This window comes from Procambarus clarkii, chromosome 27, assembly GCF_040958095.1.
Source record: "Procambarus clarkii isolate CNS0578487 chromosome 27, FALCON_Pclarkii_2.0, whole genome shotgun sequence".
Taxonomy (NCBI): domain Eukaryota; kingdom Metazoa; phylum Arthropoda; class Malacostraca; order Decapoda; family Cambaridae; genus Procambarus; species Procambarus clarkii.
Window position 1 is genome coordinate 18,370,879 of NC_091176.1, and position 14,722 is coordinate 18,385,600.

At 51.0% G+C, this 14,722-nt stretch overlaps 1 protein-coding gene across 3 annotated transcripts in view; it reads left to right on the forward strand.

Moving 5' to 3' along the window:
* LOC123762826 (uncharacterized) overlaps positions 1–14,722 on the forward strand; it is a 28,543-nt gene that overhangs the window by 11,003 nt on the left and 2,818 nt on the right. For all 3 annotated transcript variants that reach the window (XM_069332066.1, XM_045749587.2, XM_045749588.2), the window contains one exon: positions 5,533–5,748. In XM_069332066.1, coding sequence (XP_069188167.1) covers positions 5,533–5,748 — 216 coding nt within the window. The remainder of the gene's footprint in view (positions 1–5,532; positions 5,749–14,722) is intronic.

Below are 14,722 nucleotides of genomic sequence, written 5' to 3' on the forward strand. Positions count from 1 at the left end.
GATAGGGATAAGTTAGCGCGGAGTATAATGAGATGAGAGCAGAGTTTGGAACATAATATGTGATGTTAGGAAGTATACCGACTGTTTTTAAGACTTTTTGGTTGTGTTGTATGTGGGGTGCTGAAGTTGAGTCTCTTGTCTATGTATAGACCAAGGAACGTTTGTGAGATTATTTATTGTTGGGTGACACTATTACAAGTGTCCTCATGCAGTAAGGACTGCACAAGCCAGCACGTTGAATGCCAGATGTGAGATTATACTTTAAAACTGAAATAAATGGTGAGAGCAGCCACCAGAGTCCAAATCCTTGGCATCTTTTATCCATTAGGTCGTTAAGCTCCTTTATCGTCTATAGCGATCTTAAGGGTAACTAATGGGTTCTCACACCGAATTTAATATTCAGTAATAATGGCAATAAATCAGGTTCGAATCCAGAAACAGGCCTTCGGTAAATGCAAGAAATACTTCAATATGTTGTAGCATGGGCAAGACAATAATATTGGAAGCTATTGACATAAAGAAACCTTTCTTTTGGCAACAATAACATTTATTTACCAAAACATAAATCTAATACAAGGCACAACAATCTTAACGTTACGTTAATGTCCTGAAGTGACACTAAAAACAGCTATCCGAACAGCAGTATAGCACGGACTCCTATCCTTGCCGCTCTTAGTATAGTACGGATTCCTATCCGGACCACTTTTGGCTGGTATAATGAACTAGACTGAACATTATGGGTGCTCAGTCGGACTCAAGAAGCAAATTAAAACAATTATCAATGCAAATGCAGCGAAACGGGTCACTGAGACAGTCTCCGGTAACCATCTCAATTACATTAACACACATTTCTAAGGACGACATTTAAAACAACAGTTTAATTACACTAATTAATCTCATTGATTAATTATGTTAATTACTGTCCCAGACAGTCAACAACACAGGCAGTCTATGTTAGTTACAACCTGTCTCTCAGATGGTCAAACAATAATTCACTAACTGTAATTAATGTCACTAGGACCAGTTAAACATTCAGTGAGTAATTACAATAATTACTGGCTAATGGACAGCTAATCAAGAACGAATTACGTTAACTCAACGCTGTCACTCAAGACAGCTTGCCAAACAACAATGTCGCTACACTTGATTACATTAATTACTCTAATTAACTTCACTGACTAATTAACAATTAAAGATTGCATAAATTACAGAACACAGTAACACTAGGCTACACTTCTCAGTGCTAAACCATAACACAGCACAAAATCACAACACAACACAATCACATAAATAATCATGAGGATATTAATCAATAAATCAAGGTATCAGAACAGATCATCCCTTACCTCTAAGGATTCGCTGGTTTCTCCTGAAATAATACAAAGCATACACAGGGAAATCTATAAAGAGAACGGTATAATATTGAACCGAACCACACTACAACACAATGGTACAATCCTGACACAGTGTAATTATGTGTGTGTCACATACCCAACCAAGGACCCGATTACTGTAGTTCCTCAGACTTACTGTAGTCGTCCCTTACATGTGAGTTTCCTCGACTACGCTTCCCTCACCTGTACAGGTGCTATGGGACAACGTCCAGCCAGAGGCTGATGTAAAGTCAACAATAGAAAAATCCAAGCACAAACAACAAAGATAATGTTTGAGTGCTCACATTAGACCGGCCTTCTCATTCAACCTTTCCTCATATATATAGAAACGAATACTGCAGTTGATTGAAGATCCACTAAGCTCTCTCCACATGTGGTTATAAGAGACCGTGTGAAGTATGATCCGGTGGTGAAACAGAGACATAGGCGGTGAGACATTAGGCAGATCATTGATGTATAAAAGAAATAGGAGAGGTCCTAGGATGCTGCCATGTGGCACTCCTACGGTTAATGGTAAAGGGGGGGGGAAGGGTTATATCATTGATGGTTACATATTGGTGTCTGTCACTAATGCTAAGCTACATCGGATGTCAAAACATTAACTGATGATGGCAACAATGTCAGTCAGATCAGAAGAATCATAGGAGTCGAAGGAGCATCTCATTAAGGCTATCACGAAACGTTTCATAATGCTAAAAATTAGCCATGATGTGGGCAGATACGGAAACGAAAAATATACATTCTCTCATAAAAAGCGTCACTCTATCCTTCAGTGTATGCAACTAAAAATAGTAATATTAAATTCAAAAAACATTTTAAAAGGATCAGATTATTAATATTTATGGAATGAGCTAAACACACACACACACACACACACACACACACACACACACACACACACACACACACACACACACACACACACACACACACACACACACACACACACACACACACTGCCATTGCTCCCTGGCCAGCGTGAGCGAACAGCGGCAGCAAAAACTTTGGACGCCAGGACGTGTTTACTCACGATATCTGGTCCCCCAGACCCGCCGCCACACACTTGTACGTATTTCACAAAACATTTACCTCAAATTCGGACCAGACCGAGAAGTGGACCAACCATTTAAGTATGATTAGAAGGTCGAACCACTTGTCGATAAGGTAGAAGCGACACCTTTCTCGTTAGGTTATATGAGGCTTGATTGGTCAGTGTTGGTTTTGGGTGAGGAAAATGGGGTGATTTGTCACATAATTGGAAATATCACTGAACTAATTAACTTACTGAATATTAATCTAATTAACTAATATACTATTAATTTAACCCATTTGCTTCAAATAAGTGTTCACTATATTTGCAATTATAATGCCCGGAGATCCCGGGTTCGATTCCCGGGTAGGACAGAAAAGGTTGGACACGTTTCCATTCACCTGATGCATCTGTTCACCTAGCGGTAAATAGGTACCCGGGAGTTAAACTGTTGTGGTGTTGTATCCTGGCGGGGGGGGGGGGGGGGGGAAACAGTAGTTCGACCGTAGGGAAAGAGTGGGAACTCGCCACAATACTCAACCCGTTCTCGCACTTTCTTACAGTCAATATTGACTTATTAAATACGTGCATATGTGGCATACTAGTTTACCTTGAAAAGCTTCATAGAAAACACCGACCTTACCTAACCTTCTTAGTATGTTAAGATAAGCATCTTATTGCTTCGTAATTACAATTATTACTTAACCTATACCTATAATAGGTTATCTCTGTAATTTCTCTTTACTCTAAGGTGAAGACCTCCTGGAATTTCTTATTCAGTTCCTCACACACTTCCTTGTCGTTTGTAGTGAATCCTTCTGCCCCTATCCTTAATTTCATTACTTGTTCCTTTACTGTTGTTTTTCTCCTGATGTGGCTGTGCAACAATTTAGGTTGAGTCTTTGCCTTGCTTGCGATGTCATTTTCGCATTGTCTTTCTGCCTCTCTTCTCATCCTGACATATTTATTCCTGGCATTCTGGTATCTTTCTCTGCTCTCAAGTGTCCTGTTATTCCTATAGTTTCTCCATGCCCTTTTACTTTGCTGCTTAACTAGCCTACATCTCTGATTAAACCATGGGTTTCTCATCTTCATTTCGTTGTTTTCCTTTTGGACTGGGACAAACTTGTTTGCTGCTTCCTTGCACTTCTGCGTGATGTAGTCCATAATGTCTACATGATGGCCGTCTTTTCCCTGAGCTCTGTTTGCCATGTTATATCTGTTAGGAATTTTCTTATCTCCTCATAGTTTCCCTTTCGGAATGCCAGCCTTTTGTTTTCAGTATCCCTTCTCGAGTTCAATAACCCTTCTTCAACCAGATACTCAAACACCAGTGTACTGTGGTCGTTCATTCCTACTGGGGCCTACTGGTGTGTGTGTGTGTGTGTATGTATGTGTGCGTGCGTGTACATGAGAAATCTTAAGCATTTAAACTGGTTAGTTAGTGGATACTTTGTGAGGAATAAGGATAATTACTTCCGGCTGTGTGCTGCCTCTCCGACGGTTACAAGTTGGGCAGAAGCGCCAGTGTACCCTGTAGCCGAGTGACTTCTTAGGCCCCCAGTATCACCCTACGAGGTTACAAGAGGATGGCTCGAGAAGTTCTTAAGAGTAAGCATATTTACCTATCCAGAGTTGTGTCTGCCATTGTTCACGTCTTTCATTTCAGAGCCGTTGTACTTCTAGACTCGTCATTTATACGTGAATAATGGATGATTAATGATCTAATTACTGATTAATGAGTTAATGACCCCAGACACGAGTTTCGGAGGTGATCCTATTATTCCCCAAGGTTGCTGTAGTGTGAACACTGCAGCGTTAATTAAGCACCAATTAAAGTGATTATAGTCAGATATATACAGCTCAGCCAGTCGTTTTACCTCTATTATCTGCTGCACCCTTGCTTTGTCGTGATAATTAAAGCAATACCTTTAGTACTTTATGTAGATAGTTATTAAATGGATTACTACTATTAAGCCATCAAGTCTTACCTACACCTTGATTTATCTTGGTGCTCCACACTTCTAATAATCGTACTCGTTCATTGTTAGAAATACCATGCCAATCTTAAGTGTACCGGGTCGGGGAGCCGGTCGGCCGAGCGGACAGCACGTGTGTCCAGCCACTTTGACTGGACGGTAGAGCGACGGTCTCGCTTCATGCAGGTTGGCGTTCAATCCCCGACCGTCCAAGTAGTTGGACACCAATTCCGTCCCCCCGTCCCATCCCAAATCCTTATCATGACCCCTTCCCAGTGCTATAAAGTCGTAATGACTTGGTGCTTTCCCTTGATAATTAAGAAAATAAAAACGCTGGACTTGTGATCCTGTGGTCCCGGGTTCGATCCCGGGCGCCGGAGAGAAACAATGGGCAGAGTTTCTTTCACCCTATGCCCCTGTTACCTAGCAGTAAAATAGGTACCTGGGTGTTAGTCAGCTGTCACGGGCTGCTTCCTGGGGGTGGAGGCCTGGTCGAGGACCGGGCCGCGGGGACACTAAAAAAAAAAGAAATCATTTCAAGATAACCTCAAAATACCAAAACCCTCCTCAAGGCCGACTCAGAAGAACAAGACCCTGGACAGCCAAAAGGTGTAGTTCATAGTGGTTAGTGATAGTCTTCCCTCTCAGAGGGTTGGGTAGTCGTCAAGAAGCACTCTGAGGTGTCTTATTGTTTAAGCAATGTTTCTTGACACCGTCTGTTATAGATGGTCTGACCCAAGGTTACTATCTATCTGAGGTTGGGATTCCTGCGGTTGCAGTAAAGGCTGCAGTTTTGTTTTTTACAAAATGTTGCAAAGGATGGATTAACCTCCAGTCTACCCAACGTAGAGCTGTCACTGAAAAAATATGTTTCCAAACAGTACACTAATAATGCCAGTAATAATGCTCCTGGACTCCCGCACCCAACCACTTGGGCTGGACGGTAGAACGACGGTCTCGCTTCATACAGGTCGGCGTTCAAACCCCGACCGTCCAAGTGGTTGGGCACCATTCCTTCCCTCCGTCCCATCCCAAATCATTAACCTGAACCCTTTCCAAGTAATGGCTATATAGTCGTAATGGCTTAGCGCTTTCTCCTGATAAATCTCTGTCTCCGGGAGTGCCGCAGGAGAGGGCCTAGTGTGCTATGTGTGCCTGCCGGACGTGGCGGGGGCGCTGGCCAGCCGGGACGCAGCCGTCCTCTGGATAGCCAACATATCGCGGACGTGGCCAGGCGTGACCCAGAGTGACCTCGGCGCCTGCAGCGATTTCGCCAAAACAGACACTTTCCAGAAGAGTTGTAACTACGGCATTGAGTTCACCGCCTGCATCACCGCGTACAACAGTAAGTGACATTGGTGAGGTGTAGCCTCTTGTCCACCAGAGCGTGACCTGGGGTATGGTCTTGCTAGGTCACACACGTGTGACCTGGGGTATGGTCTTGCTAGGTCACCCATGTGTGACCTGGGGTATGGTCTTGCTAGACCACCAGAGTGTGACCTGGGGTATGGTCTTGCTAGGTCACCCACCTGTGACCTGGGCGGTGTTACTTCTAGGTCAACAAATCCTCCCCAGTCTCAAGAACTCTTTTATGTTCTCATCTGCTCTTTTTTTCTTTTCTTTTCGTTTTTAATTAAAAAAAATCACATTCTCTACTCTTATCATACTCCCATGTATTAGCCTTTCTTATTTAATTGGTATTCATAAAACCCTTATTTTTCTTATCACGTTCTCTTGTCACCGCTTTATTCCGTCATCAGACAGTTGCTGTCACTGTTCAACCAGCTTGTGGACGACAACACACACGTCCTTGACACTCTTAAACAAACATGTATACATGGAATACCAGCGGGCGTAGCCCCAACATCAACACCCATTCAATGTTGAAGCAACGTCGTTTACGTTGATTAAGTATTGATTAAAAGTCGAACCAACACCACTCGTGGATATTGTGACCACTGGGAAGGGGGGGGGGAGGGGGGCTGTATGATTTATTGGTTCAAAATCTCCGTGGAGATTATGAACAAATAATGTGCAGAGTGGAAAGGGGGACCTGCTGCTTGGGTGACAGCTTCTCCCCCGTATCAACCTTTACCCTGGCTTTGCGCCCTGGAGAGACCACTCCAGACCCACAACTGGAGCGCAACTCCATAGTCTTCTGAGACTGATGGATGTCTACTGATCTCTTTCACCAAGATCACTATCAACTCTTATACTCATCTAGCACTTGTCACTCAACTTGTATTCTTCATAACCTTTGGATTCACGGGAGGTAGTTTTTAGTTTAGTCCATTTATTATGCACCCCATGGTATGCTCACACGTTCACTACTATATCTTATCATACACAGTACTGATATGTGGTCAGACCAAAACCATATATTCCCCTCCACACTTAAGTATAACACACACCTGCTGAAGTATACTTCTCTCAGCAAACGTATAATCAACAATATTCTTTCAGAACATTGTCATAATTTACCTTGTACCTGTTTTGTTTTATCATTGTAACAGGTGGTTCCAGGAGCGGACGACTTCTGGTTCCTGTTAGTAGGCTCACAGCTTTCCTTTCCCATAGCTTACCTTACTAGTAGGGTAAGACTTTCCCTTCCCATAGCTTACCTTACTAGTAGGGTAAGACTTTCCCTTCCCATAGCTTACCTTACTAGTAGGGTAAGACTTTCCCTACTAGTTTTTCCTGAAACACTAGGCAACTACCAGGCACCCAAATACTGCTGGGTGAATAGAGGTGAATAGTCATAGATTGGGAGCCCCGGCAATCCTCCCTGGCCAGGAATCGAACCCAGACTAAATTGCTCGCGAGGCGCGGGGTGAGTTTGTTACCCCTTCACCAATAGGGGGCTGTAATGTATATTTATATATATTCTTATACTTAAAATATGTATTAGTTAAACATAACTTTAAGAGTTATGTTTAACTCTTAAACATAAAGTTAAAGTTGAAACTCTTAACACCTAACTCTCAATTATAATTCTTAGTCTTTCAACTATTCCGTAATTTTTTTGTCCTGGGATGCCATTAACACCCATTATGTCGTTCCCGGAGTCTCAGCTCACCCATTATAATTGTTCCCTTAACTCAGGTTACCATCTCCTAGTTTTAAATAAAAACTTAATTTTTTAAAAACTTAGTTTTTAAAAATACTTAAATAAAAATACAAATTTTGGTCTGAGCGTATAGCAAGACAACAACAACCCTTACGCCTTCCAATGTAAATTTCCCCCACACAAACACACAAACACGCAAACACACAAACACACAAACACGCAAACACACAAACACACAAACACGCAAACACACAAACACACAAACACGCAAACACACAAACACACAAACACGCAAACACGCAAACACACAAACACACAAACACACAAACACACAAGCACTTTACACTACATATAGTCGCTGCCCCATACACTTTTATTCATTATCAGTCGTACTTGTTTGATTTCACTCTCATTCTCAGAACAGTTATACTCCATCGAATTCTAAATGATTATTTCCTTTTATCTTTGTCCTATATTAAGCTAGTAAACATATATCGTTTTTTTGTTAACTATTACAAGTTACCACTTTTTATGTTCCTCATTTATTCATCTCACATTTAAGGCATACAAACCTGCATATATTTACTGGAGTGTGGGCAGGTGTGGGTCCCAGACCCGATACCCGTGTTACCTGTGGTAGGAAGAGATTTTGGGTAGATGGGGTCAACTATTCCTAACCTCCTTCCTCCCCCCAACACGACCCAGAGTACGTTCTATCACTCTGTGCCAACTTAATATGCCCCCAAGATGTGTTCAGTCACTCTGGGTCAACTCAAAATGACCCAAGATGAGATTCAGTCACCCTGGATCAGCTCAATGTGACCCAGGGTGTGTTGGATCACACGGGATTAACATTTAAGAGTCCAAAGTGTGTGTTCGTTCGAAGTCAACACTACAAAAAAAAAAAAAGGTGGGAGAGAGATTGGTGGACCAGGCCGGTGCGTGTGGCCACAATTAACACTAAATATTAGGTCACGCACATATACTGCCTTTCATAAGTAATGTTTATAGGTTCGTGTCTCACGCCGTAACGTGTTGGCGGGACGAATGTGTTGTGTTGTGTTGTAGGGGTATCACGGCGACGAGGGGTTACAACCCGATGTTTGGGCGACATGGGGCGGGGACCCGGCGTCACGGAGAAGGGGGGCGGGGACCCGGCGTCAAGGAGAAGGGGGGCGGGGACCCGGCGTCACGGAGAAGGGGGGCGGGGACCCGGTGTCAAGGAGAAGGGGGGCGGGGACCCGGCGTCACGGAGAAGGGGGGCGGGGACCCGGCGTCAAGGAGAAGGGGGGCGGGGACCCGGCGTCACGGAGAACTGGGGTGGGGACCCGACGTCACGAAGGGGGGTGGGGACCCGGCGTCACGAAGGGGGGTGGGGACCCGGCGTTAAGGAGAAGGGGGGCGGGGACCCGGCGTCACGGAGAAGGGGGGCGGGGACCCGGCGTCAAGGAGAAGGGGGGCGGGGACCCGGCGTCACGGAGAACTGGGGTGGGGACCCGACGTCACGAAGGGGGGTGGGGACCCGGCGTCACGAAGGGGGGTGGGGACCCGGCGTTAAGGAGAAGGGGGGCGGGGACCCGGCGTCGAAGAGGTTGAGGGGACGTCGTGGTGGTGTGGGATGTAGTTAAGGGAGGTCGTGGTGGTGGGGACGGGGTGGTAGAGCGCAGGGCCATATTATCCGTTGAAAATCAATGGAAAATATACACCTACAAACAAATGTTTCAAGCAATACGGATCCCACAGAGGCACTCGTGGGTCATCCATGACGACGAGCGGACGTCTGGACGACTGCTCTGTCCTGGGGGCCGCCGGTGCTCTGTCCTGGGGGCCGCCGGTGCTCTGTCCTGGGGGCCGCCGGTGCTCTGCCCTGGGGGCCGCCGGTGCTCTGTCCTGGGGGCCGCCGGTGCTCTGCCCTGGGGGCCGCCGGTGCTCTGTCCTGGGGGCCGCCGGTGCTCTGTCCTGGGGGCCGCCGGTGCTCTGTCCTGGGGGCCGCCGGTGCTCTGTCCTGGGGGCCGCCGGTGCTCTGTCCTGGGGGCCGCCGGTGCTCTGCCCTGGGGGCCGCCGGTGCTCTGTCCTGGGGGCCGCCGGTGCTCTGCCCTTGGGGGGCCGCCGGTGCTCTGTCCTGGGGGCCGCCGGTGCTCTGTCCTGGGGGCCGCCGGTGCTCTGCCCTGGGGGCCGCCGGTGCTCTGCCCTGGGGGCCGCCGGTGCTCTGCCCTTGGGGGGCCGCCGGTGCTCTGCCCTGGGGGCCGCCGGTGCTCTGTCCTGGGGGCCGCCGGTGCTCTGCCCTGGGGGCCGCCGGTGCTCTGCCCTGGGGGGGCCGCCGGTGCTCTGCCCTGGGGGCCGCCGGTGCTCTGCCCTGGGGGGGCCGCCTGTGCTCTGCCCTTGGGGGGGCCGCCGGTGCTCTGCCCTGGGGGCCGCCGGTGCTCTGCCCTGGGGGGGCCGCCGGTGCTCTGCCCTTGGGGGGCCGCCGGTGCTCTGCCCTGGGGGCCGCCGGTGCTCTGCCCTTGGGGGGCCGCCAGTGCTCTGCCCTTGGGGGGCCGCCGGTGCTCTGCCCTGGGGGCCGCCGGTGCTCTGCCCTTAGGGGGCCGCCGGTGCTCTGCCCTGGGGGCCGCCGGTGCTCTGCCCTTGGGGGGCCGCCGGTGCTCTGCCCTTTGGGGGCCGCCGGTGCTCTGCCCTGGGGGCCGCCGGTGCTCTGCCCTTGGGGGGCCGCCGGTGCTCTACCCTGGGGGCCGCCGGTGCTCTGCCCTTGGGGGGCCGCCGGTGCTCTGCCCTGGGGGGCCGCCGGTGCTCTGCCCTGGGGGCCGCCGGTGCTCTGCCCTGGGGGCCGCCGGTGCTCTGCCCTGGTGGGCTGCCCGAACACGTGACGTAATTTTGACCAATGGGTCTTGATACTGCCGGCGGCCATTCCTCTTCAACGACCCGGATTGTTACGCCGTCTGGCGCACCTATTGACTGGGCTCATAAGGAAGTCTGAAGATTTTCTTCGTTTTCCGGTTAGTTCTTCGGGGAGTGAGTTGGTGCCTGGTGCCGGCCGCAAGGGGAAGGGAAATATCAGGAGAAAGCGCCAAGTCATTATAACTATATAGCACTTGGAAGGGGTCAGAATTAGGATTTGGGATGGGACGGGGGGAAAGGAATGGTGCTCAACCACTTGGACGGTTGGGGATTGAACACCGTCCTGCATGAAGCGAGACCGTCGCTCTACCGTCCAGCCCAAGTGGTTGGGTGGTACCGGCCGGAGTTGTACCAAGTGTACTATTAAAGGTATCGGATCCCAAAAATCACGTTTTCTATGCACCGGTTGGTAAGGTTAAGTGGGTGGCTTGGTTTCGTGCGTATCGTGTTAGGTTACGAAGTTGGGTTTTGTGCTTTGTGGCGAATCGATTGAACGGGCTGGAGAGCTGACGTGTCTTGGCGGGCTCCTGGCGGACCGTCGGAGAGTGCTGGCATCTGTGTCTTGCTCTTCTGAAGGTCACTGGAAGGCGTTTTGTTTTTTTGCCCGATTGACGTTAGATCGCGAATTTGCTCAAGTACGCAGTTACAGCGCGTCTCATCGAGTGTTCCAGCAGGTGCTCTGCGCGTGGGGTCCGTCTCTCGACCACCCTTGAGGGACGCCAGGCATCGTCAAGCACCAGGTCACAATGTATTTAGCTGTCATAGGGCACAGTAATGTACACACAGGCGGCGATTTGTTGTAAGGCTTTTGGATTCTGTCCATCACAGCAGGGGGAAAAATACGCCACTAGTGCTTTTCATGGCATATTATTAACATATTAACATATTTTTTTTTTTGAGATATATACAAGAGTTGTTACATTCTTGTACAACCACTAGTACGCGTAGCGTTTCGGGCAAGTCCTTAATCCTATGGTCCCTGGAATACGATCCCCGCCGCGAAGAATCGTTTTTTCATCCAAGTACACATTTTACTGTTGTGTTAAACAGAGGCTACAGTTAAGGAATTGCGCCCAGTAAATCCTCCCCGGCCAGGATACGAACCCATGACATAGCGCTCGCGGAACGCGAGCGCTATGTCAATAACAACATTATTGTTGAAAATAACAACATTATGAAAATGAACAACATTACTATGAACAACTATTACTATGAAAATAACAACATTACTAAACAGAATCTAGCGCTCCTAATCCTCGACAACCGGCCAATCCAACACCCGAATGTCGACCAAAGAGTAATAGAAACAGAATTAAAATTTATCTTAAATAACAACAAAAAACCGCAAAAACAGTGTTAGGCAAACGGAGGAGATTCGGTAACTGAGGCAGGAATATACACCGTCACAAGGCTCTCCAGAATACAGATGACGAGTCACAATAACGGGGCTGAAGATTAGGCTAAATCTGAAAATGAGGAATCGACGAAGATTTTTTCCGTCCTGGACCATGATGAAGTCCTGGTGGGGGGGGGGGGCTGGTGGGGAGGGCAGGGGGGCGGGGGGGGGGGCCACCCACCCCCCCTCCCGACAAAATGAATTGTATATATTGAATGACGTGAAGACCTTTATACACTTGCAGCTCCCTGCAAAAGAGAGCGAGCTTACCTAAGCAATCGATCGCTCAAACTGTGTCAGCAAGGCGGACAGTCCGCCCGCTCTCATAACTCCCTTTATTTCACATTTCATCAGCTTTTTATTTCACCTGAAACTTTCCAACATCTTTATTCAAAAAATCACCCGCCATCCGTATCCAGCCACCCGCTCCCCCACACCCCCCACCACCCGCTCCCCCACACCCCCCACCACCCGCTCCCCCACACCCCACACCCCCCACCACCCGCTCCCCCACACCCCACACCCCCCCACCACCCGCTCCCAACAGCCCCGTCTCAGCTACAGTTCCCCCCTCCTTGACAGCTCACAGGAAGGCCCCACTAACAGCAGTCAGCAGCGCGTGAAGGCTGAATAATTAATTACACGAATAACAGAACAACGTCATCGTGGTGCTGCTTCCTCTCCTGTTTTGTGTCATCCAAGGTGACACCTTCTCCAGGCCGACCCCCACAACCCCAGCCTGGCTGTCTTCCCAGACCGACCCCACAACCCCAGCCTGGCTGTCTTCCCAGACCGACCCCACAACCCCAGCCTGGCTGTCTTCCCAGGCCGACCCCCACAACCCCAGCCTGGCTGTCTTCCCAGACCGACCCCACAACCCCAGCCTGGCTGTCTTCCCAGACCGACCCCACAACCCCAGCCTGGCTGTCTTCCCAGGCCGACCCCCACAACCCCAGCCTGGCTGTCTTCCCAGACCGACCCCACAACCCCAGCCTGGCTGTCTTCCCAGACCGACCCCACAACCCCAGCCTGGCTGTCTTCCCAGACCGACCCCACAACCCCAGCCTAGCTGTCTTCCCAGACCGACCCCACAACCCCAGCCTGGCTGTCTTCCCAGACCGACCCCACAACCCCAGCCTGGCTGTCTTCCCAGACCGACCCCACAACCCCAGCCTGGCTGTCTTCCCAGACCGACCCCACAACCCCAGCCTGGCTGTCTTCCCAGACCGACCCCACAACCCCAGCCTGGCTGTCTTCCCAGACCGACCCCACAACCCCAGCCTGGCTGTCTTCCCAGACCGACCCCACAACCCCAGCCTGGCTGTCTTCCCAGACCGACCCCACAACCCCAGCCTGGCTATCTTCCCAGACCGACCCCACAACCCCAGCCTGGCTGTCTTCCCAGGCCGACCCCCACAACCCCAGCCTGGCTGTCTTCCCAGGCCGACCCCCACAACCCCAGCCTGGCTGTCTTCCCAGGCCGACCCCCACAACCCCAGCCTGGCTGTCTTCCCAGACCGACCCCACAACCCCAGCCTGGCTGTCTTCCCAGACCGACCCCCACAACCCCAGTCTGGCTGTCTTCCCAGACCGACCCCACAACCCCAGCCTGGCTGTCTTCCCAGACCGACCCCACAACCCCAGCCTGGCTGTCTTCCCAGACCGACCCCACAACCCCAGCCTGGCTGTCTTCCCAGACCGACCCCACAACCCCAGCCTGGCTGTCTTCCCAGACCGACCCCACAACCCCAGCCTGGCTGTCTTCCCAGACCGACCCCACAACCCCAGCCTGGCTGTCTTCCCAGACCGACCCCACAACCCCAGCCTGACTATCTTCCCAGACCGACCCCAACAACCCCAGCCTGGCTGTCTTCCCAGACCGACCCCACAACCCCAGCCTGGCTGTCTTCCCAGACCGACCCCACAACCCCAGCCTGGCTGTCTTCCCAGACCGACCCCACAACCCCAGCCTGACTATCTTCCCAGACCGACCCCAACAACCCCAGCCTGGCTGTCTTCCCAGACCGACCCCACAACCCCAGCCTGGCTGTCTTCCCAGACCGACCCCACAACCCCAGCCTGACTATCTTCCCAGACCGACCCCAACAACCCCAGCCTGGCTGTCTTTCCAGACCGACCCCAACAACCCCAGCCTGGCTGTCTTCCCAGACCGACCCCACAACCCCAGCCTGGCTGTCTTCCCAGACCGACCCCACAACCCCAGCCTGGCTGTCTTCCCAGACCGACCCCACAACCCCAGCCTGGCTGTCTTCCCAGACCGACCCCACAACCCCAGCCTGGCTGTCTTCCCAGACCGACCCCACAACCCCAGCCTGGCTGTCTTCCCAGACCGACCCCACAACCCCAGCCTGACTATCTTCCCAGACCGACCCCAACAACCCCAGCCTGGCTGTCTTCCCAGACCGACCCCACAACCCCAGCCTGGCTGTCTTCCCAGACCGACCCCACAACCCCAGCCTGGCTGTCTTCCCAGACCGACCCCACAACCCCAGCCTGACTATCTTCCCAGACCGACCCCAACAACCCCAGCCTGGCTGTCTTCCCAGACCGACCCCACAACCCCAGCCTGGCTGTCTTCCCAGACCGACCCCACAACCCCAGCCTGACTATCTTCCCAGACCGACCCCAACAACCCCAGCCTGGCTGTCTTTCCAGACCGACCCCAACAACCCCAGCCTGGCTGTCTTCCTAGACCGACCCCACAATCCCAGCCTGGCTGTCTTCCCAGACCGACCCCACAACCCCAGCCTGGCTGTCTTCCCAGACCGACCCCAACAACCCCAGCCTGGCTGTCTTCCCAGACCGACCCCACAACCCCAGCCTGGCTGTCCTCCCCAGACCGACCCCACAACCCCAGCCTGACTATCTTCCCAGACAGACCCCACAACCCCAGCCTGACTATCTTCCCAGACCGACCCCACAACCCCAGCCTGACTATCT